Source organism: Mauremys reevesii, linkage group 3 (genome assembly GCF_016161935.1).
Source record: "Mauremys reevesii isolate NIE-2019 linkage group 3, ASM1616193v1, whole genome shotgun sequence".
In the NCBI taxonomy this organism is placed as follows: domain Eukaryota; kingdom Metazoa; phylum Chordata; order Testudines; family Geoemydidae; genus Mauremys; species Mauremys reevesii.
In genome coordinates, this window is record NC_052625.1 from 85,410,992 (window position 1) to 85,432,746 (window position 21,755).

General features: G+C 44.5%; 1 protein-coding gene across 3 annotated transcripts in view; it reads left to right on the forward strand.

Annotated features, from left to right (window-relative positions):
- FRMD1 (FERM domain containing 1) overlaps positions 1-21,755 on the forward strand; it is a 69,777-nt gene that overhangs the window by 34,006 nt on the left and 14,016 nt on the right. For all 3 annotated transcript variants that reach the window (XM_039532312.1, XM_039532313.1, XM_039532311.1), the window contains exons 4-10: positions 9,183-9,262; positions 11,106-11,182; positions 13,345-13,531; positions 16,180-16,335; positions 19,128-19,193; positions 19,388-19,456; positions 19,622-19,796. In XM_039532312.1, the coding sequence (XP_039388246.1) occupies positions 9,183-9,262; positions 11,106-11,182; positions 13,345-13,531; positions 16,180-16,335; positions 19,128-19,193; positions 19,388-19,456; positions 19,622-19,796 (810 nt within the window). The remainder of the gene's footprint in view (positions 1-9,182; positions 9,263-11,105; positions 11,183-13,344; positions 13,532-16,179; positions 16,336-19,127; positions 19,194-19,387; positions 19,457-19,621; positions 19,797-21,755) is intronic.

Sequence of the window (21,755 nt, forward strand, 5' to 3'; positions counted from 1 at the left end):
TTCTCTTCGGGGACTGCTCTCAGGAGAATAGCCTCAAACCTATCAGTGGGCGCCCTATTACAGCAAGGAGTGATAGAACATGTCCCCATTCAATACCAAGGGAACAGGTTTTACTTCCTGGTACTCAAAAAGAAGGGCGTATGGGGACCAATCCTGAACCTCTGCCATCTCAACTGCTTCATTCGCAAACTCAGTTTTTGCATGGTTATGTTGGCATCTATAATCTCGTCTTTAGAAAAAGACATGTGGTTTACAGCTCTAGACATGAAAGATTAATCCCACTCTCAGACACTTCCTCAGATTCATGGCGGGCTCTGACTACTTTCTCTACATAGCGCTCCCTCTCAAATAGCGACCACCCCCAGAGTCTTTACAAGATAGTTTTGGTAGTAGCAGCTCACGTCAGACGTCGTCTCGTTATCTTCCCCACCTCTATGAATGGCTCCTTATTGCCAGGTCCCACCAGGTAGCCTATGTATCAACTTCTATGATGCTGCACTGGGAGTCAGTGTAAACACTGAAAAATATCTGTTTTCATCTCAGTGCAATCTGCGGACTTCATCGGAGCCACCTTGAATTCTATGGTTGCAAGAGCGTACCTGCCCAAGGACAGGTTGCAAACCATGATCACAAACAGCCCTCAAATAACCTAAGACAGACATGTCTTGACTGGTATGTGGCCTCATGCACCTACGTCACCCCGGTTCTCAGACTCTACCTTCATTGCCTTCAAATGTGGCTGCAGTTGGGATACTCTCCAGACTGTCACTCCATGAACCTTATGGTTACAGTTCTGGCCAAGGTACTGTTTCCCCTGCTGTAGTGGACAGATCCCGGACAGGACCATTATTACTGTTGCATCCCTATTGGGTTGGGGAGCCACATGAATAGCCATACAGCATGAGGTACCTGGACATCTCAAGAGTCTAGGATGCACATCAATATCCTGGAGTTGTGAGCTGCCTGGAAGGCCTTTATTCTGTTCATGCACGCTTGCCATGTCCTTATGATATCAGACAACATCACAACTATCTTCTACATCAACCAGTGGGGAGGAGTGAGATCAGTCTCCAGGGCCGGCTTTAGGAAGTGCGGGGCCCAATTCGAACAGTTTCGACGGGATGTAAAGGCAGGGATGACTTTAAAAAAAAAAACACACACACACATGTAAAACACCACGTGGGGCTTGTACTCACTGGGCGGTGCTCCGAGTCTTCGGCGGCACTTCAGCAGTGGGTCCTTCACTCGCTCCAGGTCTTCAGTGGCACTGAAGGACCCGCCGCCAAAGTGCCGCTGAAGACCCGAAGTGCCACCAGGTGAGTAAAAATTAAAAAGGCACCGCTAGCCAGGGAAGGGATTCTCACTGGGTGCGGGGCCCCTCTTAGGCGTGGGGCCCGATTCGGGGGAATTGGTGGAATAGGCCTAAAGCCAGCCCTGTCAGTCTCCCTGTGTGCAGAAGAGGTCAGCTTGTGAAACTGGTGCGTCAGCAGTCGTCACCCTATCGGCATCCAGGAATGGCAAATGTGCTTGCGACACTTCATGGAGTGGGAGCTCCACGACTTGGTATTGTGCCATTTTATTTTAGCTCTGTGCAGAATCCCAACCAAGGATCTGTTTTTGCCTCTCAAGCAAACAAGAAGTGCACGACACAGTGCTCCAGAGGAGCCCCAGATCGCCACTCCCAGGGCAACACTTTTGTTTTTTTTCCTTGGTCAAATCAGTTCAGCCATGCCTTCCCTCCACTACCTCTCCTGTCATGAGTTCTGCACAAAATATGTCAGGACAAACCATGGGTCATCCTGATCACCCCCTTCTGGCCCAGGCAGCTTGGTTTCCCAGCCTCCTATGCCTGTCGTCCCGATTACCAATCATCCTCCCAAGGTTTCCCAAGCTCCTGACCCAGTGGAATGGTATGATCAAGCACCTCGATTCATATCCGCCCCACCTCAGGGCTTAGCATTTGGATGGGCATCATTCTTAGGATGTCTCACCCGGGCATGGAGCATGACCACTCTTTCTCATAGTAGAAAGGACTCTATTAAAAGATGTTATCTAGCTAAATTGAGGCGCTTTTTCTTGGGCACATCAAGAAGACAGGAGAAGGAAACCAAGGGACTTCTATAGAAGTATGAAAAATGTACACTGCACAGATTAGTTGGATTACAAATCCCCTTGACCTATATGTGTTGTGTGGATATATGAACACGTTGGTTCTTATAGTAAAAGGGAGGTGTCGGTCAGCAGCTCCATAAGGAGTTCTGAAATGTTTTTGAAAATGTTTCCGTTTAAAAACAGACGCTTCATATCCCAGTGTGTAGAGAGCTTAAAATAACAAAAGTTTGTTAAACATTTATGGTTTTCAGCTTCGTTGTAAACTTCTGAGTTCTGGATGTTGAGGTTTCTTTTTCTGGATTTAACTGTCTCACTATCTAATGGACTGTAAGGATGCAGCTCCTTGCACCACTTTCAGCCTTACTGCTGTCCTCAACTGCTGAAAGAGAAACTCCTCATCCTGAGTTCAGGCTTTGGAAGATTTTCCTAACAAGGATGGGATTTTTCACCTCTTTCGGTTTTGTGTGGTCTATATTTTTATTAGGTTCTCGTCCTTTTAAAATAGAAAGTGATTCAATTCACTTTGAAGAAATGAGCTTTGCGCCAGTTAGACTAATCTCCCCCCCTCACCCTCCTCCAAAACAAAGCACAATGATGGTGCAGACCAACAGGACACATTGCTCTTCTGCCACAGATCATACAGTGTGTTGGGCCTTATTCCCTCTTCAGTCTCTTGAGTACATCCTTCCTAAGTGACAGGCCCTGAGCTTCCACTTCACTCCCGGCTCAGTCCCGTGACTGATGCTCTCAGATGGGGTCCGTAGACTTCAGCACCCCTGTGTCATGCTGAAACTCCTTCAGCAGGGCCAGTTTGGCTTGGCACCTTGCAGGATTCTTCTCCTCTTAGAAGCTTTCTAACCTTAAAACAGTTTTTGAAAAGACTACATTAAGTAGTATTTAACTGTTAGTGGGAACTAACAGAGGGCCTATATGCATGAATTTTTACCTATCCTTTTAGCTTCACCTTGCTTTGTTAAGCAGTCCCTCCTAATCCCAGGCTGCCTTCAGCCTTGGCAGAGAGAGCCTGTAGCTCCTACTTCTCACTCTCTGCCAGTGTCTCTCCCAGAGTCCCGTCTCCAGTTTGTCAGGGCTCCTTTTTTAACTGAATCAAATCCTCTTTGTTTCAGCTTTCTTCCCTCAAGAATCCCCGCTCCCCTGTCCCTATTGGGGATTGGAGGAGGGTGTATGCCTATGAGACAGTACTTTTCACCTGTATGATTGGTGAAGTATTGGGCAATTGAGTCAATTCACATAATTATCTCACTTCCTGGTCTGCTGGTTGGAGAGCTTTGGGTAAGAGTTAACCATTTGAGTCCATGTAGCCCACAATACAAAGTAGGTAGGTAAACTGAGTCACGAAGAATATTAATAAAAGTACTGTAGAAATCCCCCAAGTTCTCCACATCACCCTCCTTTTGAAAAGGAGTCACTCAACTGATGATTCGGGAAAGTTCCTTCACAGGACAATACATCTGCTATTATATTTGCATGAATTATTTCCATACCATCATGTTGGAAGGCTGGACTTCCTTTTAGGAACCCTTTCACTTGGATGTAGCCGAGTGAGGTGTCAGTTTACACAGTTGCCACAGAGATGGTTGCAACTTCCTGAACACTCTCACATTTGCAAGATGCTCCTTTTCAATAGTTACATAGCTCTTTTCCTGGGAAGTAGTTTTTTTGCTCAGATATACAGTTGAGTGTGTGTCTCCCTTAGCATTGGTCTGCACCAACACAGAGCCCCGTCCCGTGTCTGAGGAATCTGTGAAGGATTTGTTAAAACTGGGCTTACCTGAACTGGATCCCAGTTCAGGGCCTCCTTCAGTGCACAGAGAGCCTTTTTAAAATGCTGTTCAGTCCAGATGATTGTCTGGTTTGCCACCCTTATACAATGCAGGAATAGGAGCCACTAGGGAGCTAAAAGTGAGGTACAAATCTCCTGTAATACCCACCATCCCTATGAACAAGTGCTCCAGTCCTTAAGAGCCACCACCTTTGCAGATTCTGGCTTTGTGTGACTGCTACCCATCTTGTGTCCTAGATAAACCACCTCAGCCACCCCGACTTTATGCTTCTCCATCTTTGCAGGCAGTCCCACCTATTGAATGCAGTTGAGCATTGTCCTGACTTGGGGTATCTGTTCTGCCAGATCTTACTTTAAAAAGTACAAATGTCATCAATGTATACCAGGGCAAATCCTGCCATTCCCCTCCTTAGCTGATCTGCCAGATGCTGAAAGGTGGCTGGGCACCCTTTAGGCCCAAAGGTAAAACCAAGCCCTGTTGAGGTGGTGAAAGCAGACTTAATTTTAGCTTTAATCCTAGTCCAAAGACACTTGCCAGTAACTGAGGCCCATTGTGGTAAAGGTAATATGTGTTCCTCCCGCCCCCTCCCCCCCCCCAGCTTGTCTAGAATCTTATCGGCCCTAAGCATGGAGCATCATTCAGCTTTCTATAATCCACACAGAAGCTGATCCACCTGTTCTCCTTGGGTACCAGCATCATGGGCGAGGTCCATGGATCATTTGACTGCTTAATAACCCCCAGTTCCAACTTGTCTGACTTCTTTTTCCATGTTTTGGTCTGTTTTCCCAGCGACTCCAAAAGGGTACACCTAATGGGAGGTTTTTCTCCACCTGATGATCTGGCTAGCAAGACTAGGAGTACAGTAGTTAAAAAATGATGTGGGAAAGGACTGCGCCCTGCTTAACTATGGGGCTTGGTTCCGATCCTCCGTCCGGTCACGTATCCGGGCAGAGTTCCTCTGGGCAGTGTCCACTGGCTCCCTTGATGCCTTCGAGGAGCAGTGGGCGCTGTCCGGGGTTCTCTGCTTGGTGTCCCCGTCAGGCTCCCTTCTTATGACCCTTTAACCGCACTCCTGTCCCTGTTCTTTTTATTAGTTGTCCCCCGAAATCAGTGGGTTTCTGAGGTCCTGTAGATCCTTCCCTTAGGCTGGGGGGGATCCCGCCCGCCCGGTTCCCGGAAACCCAATAGATACATTCCCTCCTAGGTCATGTCTTCTAGACCTTTAATCCTTTTTGTTGCTCTTCTCTGGACTTTAAATTGCTTGCTGTGCATGGAACTTTGTGCTCCCATCAGTTCACATTTATCTCCATCTTACACAGACATTCTGGAGATTATCATCCTAATATTAAAATGCTCTTAATGCAACCAAATTAATTAATGAGCCATTTATGGTTGCCAGTTCGAACAAAGTTCTCACTTTTAGCACCACTCTGGTATTTTGCTCTCCTGACGTGTGGAATTCTTCAGTGGCATCAGTGTAAGAATTGTCCCTATAGAGATAGCAAAATATGAACACTGACCACTGTATTACCATGCTGCTCTGTGAGGAGATGGTAGTAATAAAAGGAAAATTAAAATAGAGACAGGAAATGTAAAAGTCAAGACTCCTACAATAGTACTAACTCCATCGCATTTGAATACATGCAGTATTTTCTATTCCAGTTTTCCTCGATAAATGTCTAATTGAATACATATTGGGTCAGATGTGTAGCTGATGTAAATTTGGCATAGCTCCATTGACTTCTGTGGCGCTATACCAGTTTATACCATCTGAGAATCTGGCCCATTTTTGTGGTGATAAATCTTTAAATACACAGGATGTGCAATATGCCAAGTTAGTGTTGTAGAGCAACAACTTAATGTTTGCATTTCCTGTTTCTCTTTTTAAAAAAAATTGATGTGAAATCTTTACATTCCAATTAATTTTTTCCTTACTTAATTTCATACAGTTTTTAAAAGTTGGTTGTGGGAGGAAAGTTTAAACAAACTGCACTGCTACAAACTATCTGGGGCAACAGATGGATTTCTTGGAATTACTGCACTGGTAAAGTGCAAACTACGAACTAGCGATTCTTCACTTGTGCTTCATGCTATGCCTACACTACAAGCTAGGGATTGGATTCCCCTGCTCGTGTACACACACTCGCGGTAGCTCTGTGGGAACTTCAAGGTCGGTTTGTTCTTGATATGGCTCAGCCATGCCAGTACCCATGCTATTGTGGCTATGCTGTTCTTTATACTCTCACAAACTCATCGAGCTACCACACGTATGTGTACATGAGGAGAGGAATCCTGCCTGTAGGTCATAGCGTAGACGTATTCTAAGAGGAGCTGGTGCATACGTGCATGCACATGCATCCTTGTGGCGGCCAAATCCTGATTTGTGTAAATTGTCATCACTCAACTGAAGTCAGCGGAGCTATGACAGCTTTTTCAGTTGGTGTATCTAGCCTGTGTGTATAGTGAATTATATTAGATTTCACCTGAAATGGTAAGACTAAATTTCTAAGCAATTCTTTCCAGTTCTGCTCTTAAATGAGTAGAGTTCAGTGCCCACATCTCTGCTGAACAGAGAATGCATCCAAACCAGAGGCAATTTAAACATGACAAAGATCTGTAAACTTCACAACTAATCCAGTTTAAAAAAAAAAAAAAAAGTATGGGTTGGGAGAGCCTTTGTTTTTGTAGACTGAGGATTACATTGCAGGTTGGCATTCCGACAGTATTAACTTAATTAAGCAGGAATGTGTTGCTGCATTCCTGGACTGAGGGGAGGACTGCCATGATTCCAGCTACACTGAAATGAAGGGGGATAAACAAGAAGGGGAGGGATGGGAGGCTGGGGAGGTCACTTGTTCAGGTTGTTTATGAAATTTTGAAGTTGGATGCATGTACTTAAAATATTACATATACAGTGTTCAGAAAAACATATTAATTATCAGCTGAACCCAGTTTTCTGTATTACCCTAACCTGACCAATAGGATTAAGTTGTGGCCCAGGTTATAGGTACTCTGAAATTATGGCTTCTTGTGGGGTTTATCTCAGCTGCTGTTTTATGCCCTGTACAGGCTAAAAGCCTTAACAATGTCTGTAACCGGTTTCCATTATGGGTGACTCCAAACATGGTTTGTGTATGGATGCAATGTGGCTAAAACTCTTAGTAGCCTCGGCCAGCTAACAGTGTTTCAACCCTGCCGGAGGCCTAGGTCTTCCATGGTTGTCTCCCTGTAATCTGTTCAGCACACTTTGGGACAGGATGGGGATACTAAGTGTGGATGGGACAATCCTAATAATCTTTGTGTAACTTAACTGCTTTGGCTGCTTCTCCTCTTCCCCAGCTCTCTGTGACAGATATAAAGCCTCACGTGCTCCTGGTGTTAAGCTGAATGCATGTCCTCCAGACACTTTCCCCCTCCCCTTCTGAGGCAGTGTAGGATACTTGCTCAGATTTTTCCCAGAATGCACTGATAAAAATATGATTAGGCAGCATGTCAGATGTACCCAAAACGATTGTGATGTCAGAAAAGCTGCCACATTGGCCCAAACTGACCCATGGAACATGTGAAGGTCAATGTGCTCCACCCGGTTCCAAAACCATGGTTGGTTAAAACCTGTAGTGTGGAGAGGGCCTTTAACCACACCTGAAATAGTTCCAGATGCTGCTTAGGTCTACATCTAATATGATGTGACATACTGTGATCAGAAATGTTTCTAACAGAGCAGTCTAAAATGAGGAGCGGTAGCCTATAACAGAGGAGTCATCTGAAATTGTGGGCCCCATGTAGGATAGGATTGCATAGCCACACACATTGCTGCATCTTTGTTCCTGCTTGAATTGGTCACATAATTGTGCTCCAGAATACAAACATTTTGTAAAGTCTCTTGCCCAAGGTTGCAAAGGGACTCTTCAGAGTGAACTATTGTTACTTATGTGGTGACAGCCTGAAACAGCCCCAAGAGGGGTGGACTGCCTCATGTATTTCAATGGGGTGTTAACACTGAAGTCTAATTGGAATACTTTAAATGTCATTGTTAACTATTTCACTCCTGTCCTGGTCATCTTAGCACAAGCATCAGCTAAGGTGCTTCTTCCACTGCTGTTAGATGCAACAGTAGATATTGTGAGGGGGGGTGCCAGCCATTTGTGTGGGAAGGAGGAATTCAAACCACCCATCCTTCATAAATTTAAAATCAATTTTGCAACTGCACTTGCCCAAAAAAGGGAAAGATAAGATGCAGCCTCTCCCCTGTGCCAAAGGCCTAAACTGCCTCCTAGTTGTCAAAATAACAAAACTTCCATATCATGTGGAGTGCCAAACCCCCTAATTCTGTCTTCCCAAAACCTCTGGTCCCCACACCACTGGCAACACCTGCAATGCTACTAAATGCTTTTCAGCACAAAAACCTGTGGCATGCTGAATGTTTGGAGGCAGCATGCAACAAATAGAATTTAATATGAACATAAATAACAAGCGGTAGTTTACTAACAGGCTAGTTTCCTTGCCTGTTACCCTCACCCCCAGCAATCAAGACAGCAGTTGTCCAGATGGCCTCCTTTCATCCCCCACCATCTACTCTGTTATCTGGAGAACGTTCCAACCATTCACCGCAGGCTGGGTTTCTCCATTTCCAATCCAGTTGCTCTAACCATGTAAGAGAATTTGGGCTAGAGAGGAGATGAACCAAGTTTTCAACAGAGGGAGTTTGGGTGTGTTGATATGTTGTATTGGGGAGGAGTCGTCTCTTGTTTTTGTGTGAGGGGGCACAATCTGGTCAGAAATACTTGGAGGGAGGAGACTCTCAGTCCATTTCATTAATAGGGGATGGTATACAACATACCAGCTCTGATAAGAAGGGAGGTTGCTGAAAGTTTCCTTTAAAGACAGTGTTGCTCTATTAATTTGACGGTAAGGTTAGCTCAACAAGCTGGCATTTCTCCCTTCCATAATGGGTTCACCTCAAGAAGTGAGTATTGGGCTTGATTGTGCAAGATTCTGAGACCTCCACTACTGCTCAGCACCTATAAGGGTCAGGCCTATTTATGAGCTTCCTTCCAAGCCCGTGTCCCCAGCAGCGTACAGCTGGAGAGCAAAGTCCAATTTCCCACCACCTCCCTCGCTGGTGCCTATCTATTCCTGCTCTGGGGTTACATTTACTATAATTCACGTGCACTGTTAGAAGACTATGAAAACTATCTCCAAGTAATTGTCAGATGGGAGTTTCGATTTCTGAAACAGCCACCCACTTCTCTCTCTCTCTTTCAGACAATGAATATGTATTTATGGACCTGGAGCAGAAGCTTAGCAAATACTTCTCGAAGGAATGGAAGAAAGAGATGAGCAAAGTAGGTCAAATGTGGTTTCATTTCAGAGATTATTAACTTTGTGATGCTATGATTACACCATGACATAGAGGCCTCAAACTGAAGACTGTGGAGCACTTGCTGGTGGTCTCTGGTGAGCTGGTTAGTCACACGGAACTGAAACTTGTAATTTCCAGCTACTAAATTGGATTAAAAGAGGGTAAAACTGCATTAAGTTTAAGCGCTGCCACCTAAGCAATTGCTGTAGCTGCCACAGGGGTGGTGTTCAGGTGCCCATAGAAGGGGACGGGGGTCAATGAGCCACTTTCTCTTTTGAGAGTAGTTGCTCCATGGAAAGGTTTGAGAACCCCTGCTGTATAAAACAGAGCAGCCTTTGGGTAAAATGACCTTGCACAGCTACTTGTAATAACCTGTGTACCACTGTGCATTTGACTATGAAACACAATGGGGGCTGGAGTTGCGATTCAACAGAGGTGTGTGGAAGAACATCAGTTGTAGGGCGGAAGCATATTTTTATTAAGAGGAGTCTTGATTTCTCTACACTAGCTGAAATGTCAAGAAAAATCATGTCAAATGAATACAGCATGTCTGGCTTGTACTAAACAACTATTCTAAAATAACATTGTCAAGTCTTTTGTTTTGTTTTTTTTAAATTTAGAAGTTTAAAGATCAAGTCCCATGCCCAGTTGTTGTCTTTTTACATCAAAACAAAATCTTAAGAGCTGAAAGTAACACAAATGTTTTCATTAAACTACATTGTGAGGTTCCAGACATGTTTGTATATAACTATTGTCTGTTACACCTCTCTAGGAAGCTACTTTGTTCAGCAAGTGAACTTGCGGTTTCTTCCACCTCGAGAGCGATTACTGATTCCAGCCGTGTCCCCCATTTTAAGTACAGAAAATCTCTCTCAACACAGTATAGCATTTTCCAAATGAGAATAAGCTTCCAAAATGTGACTAATGGAATTTGCTGCTGTGGCACCAGTCAGGGCAACATGCCTGTGTAGGTACTCATGTGGCCCTCATCACCGTAGTAACTGAGCGCCTCGCAGACACTCATGATCTTTATCCTCACAACACCTCTTCTGAGGTCGGAGAGTGTTTTGATTCCCATCTGTAAAATGGGGATTAGACCCATAGGTGTGCTTGACACATTATGTAGGTAAGCAGATGGATCTGTAACCCACGCACATAAGCAGGCCAATGCATGTGCTGAAATTACATACTGACCAGACCTCAAAACAGACAAATAGAGGGGAAGGAATGCAAGACTTTAACCCTGTCTTTTAATTTTTATTGAAAAATAGATATTTGGTGCTCAGGAAACTTCCCCTGTAAGGGAGGTCACAGTTTGAACAAAAAAATCTTGACAGTATTCTTTTAAACATCTGTAATTGTAGTCTGTGAAATTGATATAGTGTCTCCCTTGAGTTCGTGGCTATATGGTGTGAATAACCAAAGCAAAGGGTTTTCCCTGCCAGCCCAAAGATCAGTAGTAGCCTGGAATGCCTCAGCCTTGGTCAGGAAGGGCTGAACATATTGCAGAGGTAAAAGGTTTAGTCTTCCTGAGAGTGGGGCTGAGGGCTGGTGGCACAGGGTATAAGGAAACAGAGTTTGGATGCTTCATTTGTATCTTGCCTTGGCCGAATGTTTCATAGTGTCTCATTGATAAGAGCTCCCAAGACAATTGCTGTACAGCTAAGTGTGGTGAATTAAAAAAAAAGAAAATGTGGGGAAGTGGTCTGGAATGGGGAACAATGGGCAAAACACAGAATAGTGAGGAAGATCATGAGCCTCTGGGCTCACGGGGAAAATTGTCTAACGCTTTCTTTTTTTTTTCCTTTTCTCCCTTTGCCCTAAAGGGGACAGAGAAGTTCACCCCTCCTTTTGTTGCCTTCTTCAGAGTACAGTACTACGTAGAAAATGGAAGGGCCATAAGGTAAATCTGTCCAGGGTAACAACTTTATTTTTTAATAAAGCTGGATTAGACGGAAAAACAAAAATATTTTTCCTTTGAAGAGCTCTTTCCTTCTCTCTGTGGGTGCTGTATTCCTACATGCATTCTCTGGAGATCAGAAATGATGTCTGAGTACCTCCTTTTATCCAAAGGAGTCGACATCCATCCTAGTAGGATTCAGCTATCTTTTTAAAGCACCATGCTCCAATAATTTAATGTTGCTGTTTTTTAATTGTTTAGCATCTAAACAACTGTAAGGCTGAAGTTAGAGAAGTTATTACAAAATTAACAGTGAGCACCCTCAAGTTTGTTGTTCTGCTATCTACTCTCCATCCTCTCACTCTCTTGCTTTGATTTAGCTGTTGCTCTTTTTCAAACTCACCATCCATTTGCCCACAACTATGGCAGCCTTGTTTTCATATGCTTTCCACAGCCTGAACTTCAGTCTACAATAATTTCCCCCTTCCTCCTTGTTCGGAAGGCTTAACTCTTTTTTTTTTTTTTTTTATTTCTCTCTCTAGATATGGATGTAGGTAATAGTTATTAAACCTCTGATTGCACGTACAAGAGTAAAAAGAAAATCAGACAAACACTGGCAAAATGATCATAGAAATTGTTACTCTAGGATACAGCCTAGTATTTTTCCTTTTGATAATTTATTTTTTATATTTACTGTATCTGAGCCATGCGCATGCTAGCTAATTTGGAAGTGGACAAAAGGAATGACTTGTGAGTTAAAGAATTTTGCATATGAGTGGGTTCCATTCATGTGGAATATAGGATGCACACAACTACCCCTCCCTCCCCATGCAGAACAAAGGATGATTCAGTTAAAAATGAACAACTGACAGAGTGTTTTTGCATCAGCACTGCTGGTGTGGTTCTGGCCTCAGGGCAAACCAAGAGCGGGAAGCATTCAGGTGGATTAATGTCAGCATAATCTTTGCTCCATTTAGGCATTTTGCTGTCCTCATCTGAGTAAGGCTTTTTTATTTTCCTCTTTGGACTGAGGGGAGAAAGTTTCCCTCTGAGAGGAGGAAGTTTTTCTTACTGCTAAAAGGAGACTTCCCAGTATTGTTCATCTTCCTCTGGGTATGTCTACACTGTAATTAAAAACCTACCACTGGGACATGCCAGCTGACTCTGGCTCGCAGGCTTTGGGCTAAGGGACTGTTTAATTGTAGTATAGAAAGTCAGGCTCAGGCTGGAGCCTGGGCTTTGGAGCCTGGGCTTTGGAACCCTGCAAGGTGGGAGGGTTCCAGAGTTCAGGCTGCAGCCTGAACCCGAGAACATATATACCGCAAGTCAGCTGGCACAGGCCAGCTGCAGGTTTTTAATTGCAGTGTAGACGTACCCTTTGTATCTCTCCATTGGCATCACAAGCTTCTTTCCTCTGCAGTAGTAGTAAAGCAGAGAGAGGTGCACAGAGGCATGTCCATGCCATCATGGGGCTTCTTCAAAACACACACACTGAATCCGAGTCCTAGAAGGGAGGTCTTGGTTCTGTGACCATCTATCTATCATATGCTCACCTTTCCCTAATAATATCCCCATTTAGTGCTCCTGCAAGACAACAAAAGCAAATCAAAGGTTCCTGCCACTATTATCTACCTCCCAGGTAATTCACTGATTCAGTGCTTGACACAAGTAAAGCACTTTTGAGAGCCTCAGCTGGAAGGTGCAATACAAAAGCAGTGCCAGTTCTAGAGAGGAAGGATGGACTTTTGGTTGAGACACTGGACTGGGACTCAGGAGATCTGGGATCCTTTCCTGGCTCTGCCACAACTTCCCATGTGACTCTTGGCACTTAATCACTCTGTGCCCTAGTTCCATGTCTCCCCAAAAAAGTGATGATATGAGTGCCTTTCTTCAACCTTTGTCTATTTGGATTGTTTAGACTGTAAACATTTGAGGACCGAGACTATTACCTACTGTGCCTAGTGCAGTGGAGCCCTGATCTTGACTGGGACTGTAGATGCTACTATAATACAGAGTTAAATGACTATTTAAAAATGCAGCTTATACACATCAGTGATTCCATACGTATGTCCAGTCTCAACAGTGAAGCTGCATGCGACTGGCCTTACCTTAATGTGATCTCTCTTTGCTCTGGCTTAAACACAGCTTCTCTATATATTCTGCAGTGACATGGCAGCACGGCACCTGTACTACTGTCATCTCAAGGAGCAGGTGTTGCGGTCTCGGTGCCTCCACAAAGAAGAAATCTACTTCCTGCTGGCTGCGTACGGTTTACAGGCTGACTTGGGCAACTATATAGAGAATGTCCATGTTAGGAAATATTTTGAACCTCAAGCCTATTTCCCACAGTGGGTAAGTTTTCACCATGAGAATGAGGCAGAATCGTCTGCAGTTGCAGCAGGGACTCCCCAGGCTCTGTGGCTGTATGTGGGATGAATCCAGCAGGGCTTTTTCTCCACTGAGGCTTCTGTTCTTCCCAGTCTGAATCCAGCAGTTAAATGGCAGATATTTTCAGAAATAAATTACATTGAAATGCATTTGCTTTTGAATCCTAAGATTCTCTGGAAAACCTCAAGGGGCTGAAGATGAGTAAAACTATCTTCATTACCTTGACCCCATCATATTTACCTGTGGGGTGGACTGAGCTTGGTGCAGGGTGGTAGTATGTGAGGGGCAACACCAGTTGGTCAAACCAGAGAGAAAAGGACTTCTCACTCTGACGAGACTCAGCTGAGAATTTCATTGTGATCCCTCTGTGTATGGTCTCTTGGCCACTAATTGGTCTTCAGTCACTTGTCTCATTGTCCAGTGCTTCTAGCATGTACTTCAAAGATTTCAGTTTCCACACTCCATTTTTACGGATTTTGGGGTGTTTGGGGACAGTTTGGTGTCTTTTCACCCCCCCCCAAAAGTCTTAATGGGTTAATTTGAATTGTGACTATCATTTTGAGCTGAAATGGTTTCCCCCTCCCCCCCCCCTTTTTTTTTTTTTAAACCCGTTATGGTGACTAACTCTGCCTGAGGGCAATGACTGAACCAGTCACTTGTCTTCAGGCCATTCAGCATCTTTGGAAGGAGCGCACAAACATGCAATGTGCAGAATGCTTCCTGCACTGTTTCCTACTCTGCTGTTATGCACAGCTGCAAAGTGAACCAGCACAGTCCGTGAGAATGCAAGTAAATGACAAGGAGGGAGAGGATGATGCTCTAGACTGGGAGTCAAGAAGCCACGGTTCTACTGGCTCTGCCTCCAGCCTGTTGTGTGTATCCTTGGGCATGTCTCCTTACCGCTCTGCCTCTGATTCCCCTACAACCCCAGCTGTTTCCAAGCATCGGGGAGGGGAAGAGTTCAGTACAGAAGAAACAAATGGCGTCAGGAGGCAGGTGTGGTGGAGGCAGGGCAAGTCTGGACTTTTATACTCCTGAGCCCCAAGCTACTTCTCCTCCTGCAGTGCAGAAATACTCCCTTCTCCCTGGCAGAATTCTCCCCACTGGACTCTCTTCCACACCCTGGAAATTGCAGTTCCCAGATGACAATCACCTGCCATTACGTAGTTTCCAAAGGGTTTAAGAAGGTGGGTCTGACAGGGACTGTTAAAGGGCGGCTATCAATCTTTTTAATCTTGCAAACATTGCAAAAGCCAAGGCTGAGCACAGCCCTGCTGCATTGAGTCACAGGTCCAAGCGAGTGTGTAGATGATTTATTATTACAGATATCAAAATCTGGCATCCAGGGGGATGCTTCTCTCCCTGTCCCCAGGGTACAGCAGGGAGACACTGAATGTTCTACTTCTTTAACAGCATCTGGTTCAGATCAGTGGCCGAAGGCTACTGCAACCCAAATAATTAATACAAAGGGTGGAGCTGCAGGCTAGCAAGTGGGAAGTCTGGCTTTGAACTCTAGACTTGGCTCCCAACTATAGCCTCGTGATGCTGTACAGCTGCTGGCTGATAAGATCAAGAGTGACATTGACAGAGCTCAGCCTTCTTGGTAGGAGAGTGATTATAGTCACATGAGATCTGTGCATAGGGAGAAGCAGGGAGTTTGTATAAGGCGGCAAAAGAAGAACTTAATATAACTATGGAAAAGGCTCTGTTAGATCACTGTCCATATCCCTGCTTGAGCAGTTTGCTCCCTATTGGATATTCTCAAGTGCTTTGCACAGTCTAGTTTTAAATGTCCTGCGTAATGGGGCTTTGTGAAGATGCAAGTTTAGCATAAATTTCTTTCTACCTCTGTTGCAACTGTTCCCAACCCAGCCTCTCCTATGTGGGGGAAGGCTTTAACATTACCCAAGAATACTGCATTATTCCACAGTAGCACATGGCTGAGTGATCTGAGCACAAGACTGGGAGCCAGGAACTCCTGAGCTGTAAACTCTGGCATTCATTGGCCCTGGAAAAATCGCTTACCTTTTGGTGCGAATTTTCCCATCTGTAAAATGGGAGGATAGTAATATTTTGCCTACCTCCATAGAGGTAATGAGAGGTGTATTTAGTTATTGTTGATAAAGCACTGTGAAGACGAACACTGCTAAATAAGCACTATGTGTAATTATTATTGATGCATACACTAGCATTTCTGCAGTGTTTTGTGCTGTGGCTGCAGAATACTCCAGTATTTTAGGTAGTATTAATAGCTGCCTGTAAATGTTTAGCAAAAGTGAAACCTGAGAAGAATTGCCAGGACTAGAGAATACGAATATTAAATACCAAATACTATGGTCTCATTGCACTCAGGTGTTGCATGTTATGATTTTGCCACATACTTAAAGGGGAACCTATTTAGAGACCTTATTCTCTAATATCTTTTGGGCAAATTTAAATGCTGGCTCTTCAAGGAGAGAGAGAGTTCAGTGAACTTACTTTGCCTGGTGTGGTGTTCAGGTTAACTGGGATAGGGCTACCGTTTCCACTCTTGTTTGGTCCTTGCTGTTGACCCAGCTGCCTCCTGTTCGGATCATTGAAAAGCTGCTGACCTTGTCTTTCCTTTGTGGCAGATAATTGCAAAGAGGGGGAGTGACTATATCTTGAAGCATGCTCCAGAGATGCACCAAGAACAGCAAGGTCTGACCGCTAAAGATGCAATCCTGAAGTTCATTAAGGAGTCCTGTTTGCTGGAAGATGTACCTGTCCATTATTACAGATTACACAAGGTTAAACAAACAGCTGCTTATTTCATCCTTTTGTCAAAGATGAATGTGCTGCTGGGTTTCTTTTCACTTAATAAATGTTGTGCCTCTAATGTTAAAAGCAGAGGCTTTGCCACATGTGGGAGTAAATCCATTTGTATCTGGGGAGGTTCCACTGCTGTGCATAAATACTGTTCCATGGCAGACTCATTTGGTAGAGAGAGGAAACACCTTTTAAGTTCCCAGCCTTTGATTCACAGCCCCACAAGTAGGCCAGCCTCCCTTCTCTAGGAGTAGTTTCGAGTCTGCTCCCATTCCATTGCACCCTGCTCTGTGTGGTACCACAGCAACTGCTGCAGAGTATTTTTGGGTGCATCTGAGGACTGGCTGAATGTGGGGTCGTGGGAGGGGAAAACACTGAGAAGCCATATGTTGTCAGATGAGGGAGATTGATTGGGCGGGGGGAGGGGGATTGTTGAAAGGATAATCTAAGGGTCTGCCCCATGGCATTCAAGTGCTGTGAAAGAGATTATTTGTATTATCATAGCACCGAGGGACCCCAGTCATGGCCCAGGACCCCTTTATGCCAGGGGCTTTGCAAATACAGGACAAAAAAACAGTCCCTGCCCCCAAAGAGCTTATAGTCTAGTGCTGAGTGTGCCCAAATAGCAATTTTTCTACTTCTTTGTTCTTGGTGTGCGTATTTTTCAGTTGGTTTGATTTTTTTTTTGTTACTTTATTTCCTTTTTGCCACCTAATCCCTCCCCTCCAGTCTCCCCAATTGCTGTTTGCTCCCAGGCAGATGTTACAGGATGGGGAGGTGAGGAGGTGCCTCTTGCATTTTGACTTGATAAGTGACCTACTATAGGCAATGGAAGGGCAATATCCAGAGTCAGAGTACATATTCACCCCTGGGTGAGTTTCCTTTCCCACTTAGGCGAGCCAGGTCCTAGGAGATGCGCAGGGCTTTTCCTGAATGCACGCGGTCCACTTTGCCAGAGCTTACTGAATAATTTGAAGGCTTCCTGGTCCAGTCTGTCTTTCTGTGCTGGTCACATTCAAGCAAGGTTATGTCCAGGAGGCACCAAAAGCTCAAGAGGCCTGTTTCGTTCCATTAAATCTCAGAGACGCTTCACTTACTGGGAAAACATCAAGAAGAAAGTTTCAGGTTCTCTACAGGAAATACGTTCCAATTTGGGCTCAGATTCTAATGATGATGATTTAACCTCTCATAAGCCACATCTACTCCCTCATCTTCTTCCTGCTTTGACTATAATGCCATTAATGATCATCATAAGACAGTCTGGCTTGCATTTGAAGGCTATAAGAAACGCACTGGCAGGACATGATACAATTCATGTACAGAGACATGACGGGTATGAAATCGGTTGTCCTTAATACCTGAATTCCTGTCTGTCTTGAATTGTAGCATATGTTAACTGTTACATACATTGCTAAGGCCACAACGCATTGTCCTTCCCACTGCCACCTCCACCACAGAGGCAAGAATACTGGCATGAGCAAGTTTATCCATCCATCGTTGGATTACGAAGCACCAGCCCATTTGGACAGTATGTCAGAGGAGCCAGCTGCTGGCAGCTTGTGTGCCAGCGCATTGTGCCAAGTCATGGGAGACCTGAGTTTAAGAGCAGTCTCACGTCTCCTGGTCTCTGGGCTGGCATGGCTCACATCTGTTTCCTACCCTGTTTCCCCTCTCCAGGCAAATTTATGGATTAGATAAAGCTGACACCTTTCAAACCATTTTTAATTAGACTTCCACCTTCTACCTCCCTCTCTTTTACCACCCCATCCCCAGCAGAAGGAAAGTTTAAGTATAGTTGCATGAGGCCTGTATCTTAACCAGTGCAGGGTCGGAATAGTGGAAGGCTTAATGTCAAGGTCTGAGCTTTATATCATGGTTTGGAGTTATTCTGTTTGTTAGTTCCCAAGAAATTCCAACCTCTCCTCTGATGGGGAGGTATGTGTGACTCTGTATCACTGGCATGTCCTAGGAGGTATATGTTGCTTAAGGAAATGAAAAGAATCCAGAACATGGTTACACGAACTAATCTCAAATAGAATAGAACTGTCAATGATACAGCGTGTGTGTCCATCAAGGTGCAGCACAGGTGCAATAGGATAATGATCCTAATAATCCCTTAAAAGCCTGAAGTATAAGACTATGCTACAGTATATACTGAGGTCAGAGAAAATTCTAAAAAGCTAGACCCAAAGCTGCATTAACCAACACCAAGTCATTCCACCTGTGGGGCTTTATTAACCCCTGCTGCTGAACTGCACCTCCAGGTTCCAGCAGGGCCACTAGTGGGAACATTTCTGCCCTGGCAAGTAGGTGGGACAAGCAGCCCTAATAAGTTTGTTTCAGTCTCTACTTCTGTGCTGTGCAGGTGGGGGTGTTCCTGGGGATAGCAGTGGAAGCAGATTGAAGTAAGGGGCAGTCGGCTACGAATAACCACTTTGTTGAATAAATGACAGGGCTCTAAATTCAGTAAAGCCATTGGATTCCACTTCTGTGACTGCAGGTTGTCTTAGGTGTGTTCAGTAGGTGGTGAAACTCTTGAGACCCCACCATGAAAAGAACTACACAAGTGAGATATTTAATTCAGTGTTTTTCAGTGAGGAAATGGACTCTCAAAAAACCCCAGCCAAACGGGGGGAAGGGGAGAGATGAAATTCTAATCACTTGTGCTGAATTGGGGTAACCTTGCTGCGGCTCTGTTACAGTACCCATCAGTCAGTGTGGTCTCTGTGTGTGTGGGCTGCCTTTTTTACCTCAGACCTTTATGTCCTTGTAGGATAAGAAGGAAGATCGACCAACAGTTGTCTTGGGCCTCACCCTTAAAGGAATTCACATCTATCAGGTAACTGAATGAAATGAAAGCTACGGATGTACCATTAACTCCATCTCGCCCTCAGCACTCCCTTCTCCCTGTCTCCTTTATGTTCGCTAGACTCTGTATTTCACATACTTGATTGTGTGTGAATTCCTTGCACATCTCCCCCTCCTCCTTATATCTGCCAGCCCTTGTGTCACCCTGTGTCTGATATGTTGCAGGAGGTGAACCACGTCAGCCAGCTGCTTTACGACTTCCCCTGGTCACACATTGGGAAACTTGCGTTTCTGGTGAGTGTCGTGGAATACGGCAGCCTGGAACCTGGCAAAGCTGTTGGCTTGCCTGCATTTCCGTGCCCAGCTTTACTAGTGTAAATAAAAATGTATTGATCTTTGCCACTGACTGAAAACATGCCTCTCCTCATTGTTCTGGGATCCTTCCTTCTGTTTGTCCAGGGGAAAAAATTTGAGATCCAGCCGGACGGTTTGCCTTCTGCCCGGAAGTTGGTGTACTATACGGGTTGCGCTTTCCGGTCACGACACTTGCTGCAGCTTCTGAGCAACAGCCACCGACTCTTTCTGAACATCCAGCCGGTACTGAAGCAGATCCGAAAGGTGGAGGAGGCTGAAGGTACGTGATGGGGAGCAGACTCCTTTAGGGAGGGGAAAAGAGCCAGGAAGGTAGATAGGTAGGTTCGTTACTGTTACTTCATAGTGGCTTCTTATTATCTGATAGCCTTTCTGTCACAAAAATGAAGATGGTGAGAGGAAGGAGAGGGATCAGGTTTGTTCCCGTTGGTTAGCATGAAATGGTTGTGACTCCCACTGTGTGACTTGGGTTTTCTCTTACTAGAGATTGTGTTCAGGAAACAAAGGGAGATTTCCTCCTTTCCTGAAGTGAGTGGTGATTCTCACTCGTCGTCCGCTCAACTCGCATAAACTTGTCACCTTGAAATATTTTTGATCTTTAATAAGTTCTGCAAAAGATTTGAATTGTGATAGGATCTGCAGTTACTCAAGGTATGCTACAAATCACGGTCACGCTGCTGTATTAAAGGTACCATTTATGAAGGGTTGCTAAATGGTTAATCAATTGCTATAGATTGATCGAGTCCAGCCGTTCAGGAGGCTACTTCATAACCATCTGGAACACATTGCTCATGTTTGTAACATGGACATAACATCTAATAATTGATCTTTAAACATACCCTGAATATATAAATTGTGATTTAAAATGATACGAGCTGTCAATCCTGTGGCTTCAGGGTTTTAAGGTGATTTCCAGAAGGGGTTAGGAAGCAACTTCTTCCTGTGGTCTAGTATTGCCCACTTGACTTAATTATGGGGGAATTTACATCTGTCTCTGAACCAGTGAGCACTGGCTATCCTGAGTCAGGATACAGGGCAAGATGACCCATTGGTCACTTCTAGTACGGTCCTTCTCTGTGTTGTTCTGTTTTTTGTGTTAACTGTTAATCTCAATTACAGTGTGTAAAGAAGGTCACTGAGGAATATGGGTTCCAGTCAATGGCATGTGACCGTCGTCTGCTAAAGAATGCTGTTAGCACATTAACACAGTGCATTTGGGCAGGGTATTCTACGACTGCCATTATGGAAGGTTTTGTGCCTTCCTCTGAGGCATCTGGTGCTGGCCACTGTACCAGACAGGCTATTGGCAAGATGGACCATTGGTCTCAACCCAGTCAGGCAAATCTTATAATATTTGTGAAAACAAAATGCAGCAGGTTTGGAAATACATAAATGTCAGGAGTCAAAGTGGGCTCTACTTGTGACCTGCTTTTTTTTCTCTCTCTCTCTCTCTCACTCTTCTGATAGTTCTTTCCCATTCCCTTGTGGCTTATTTAGGACTCAATCCTGTGTGGTGCTGAGCACCAATTCCCATTGACTTTAACGGGAGTTCAGTGAATACCTAAAAATTCTGTTGCTTTTTACAGATTTCAAGTCCTATCCACACAAGAAAATTGACCCATTGCTGACAATGACTGTGAGCAGTAAGTTCCCCCAAGACTAGTGTTTTGAAAATAGCTTTATCCCATCTCCTATACTAGCATTTAAACACCTTTGAACACCAATACAGGAGGACCCCTGCTGACAACTGTTTTCAGTGATGGGTCAATTTCCTAATGCAGGTGGGCTCAATCTTGCCATTGCAGAAATAATTGGGAGTTTCGCCTTTTAATAGCATGGGAGCAGGATCAGTCCCTGAGCTACTAAGTGCTCGGACATACAGAACCCCTTTTCTCGGCTTGCCGCACAAGCTACCTTGATCCTCAAAATACTTCACATATTGTCCTAATTTAGAGTGAGGTTTTTCAGCTCCACAGAACTCTTAAAATGAAAAACAAAAACCAATTATAAGAATAATCATTGCAGGTTGCCTAGGTAACATAACTCTCAACCAAAATGTGTCTGTTTTACTCCACACCAGGGATGAAACTCTCCCTGTCTGGCTGCTCTAATTCACCAGATCTTAGCTAATATGTAAATTATGCATCGCAGAAATAAGTGTTAATAGCCAGCTGAGTGTCCCCTACTCCATCAGAATACACAGTGTATAAAAACGTGATAC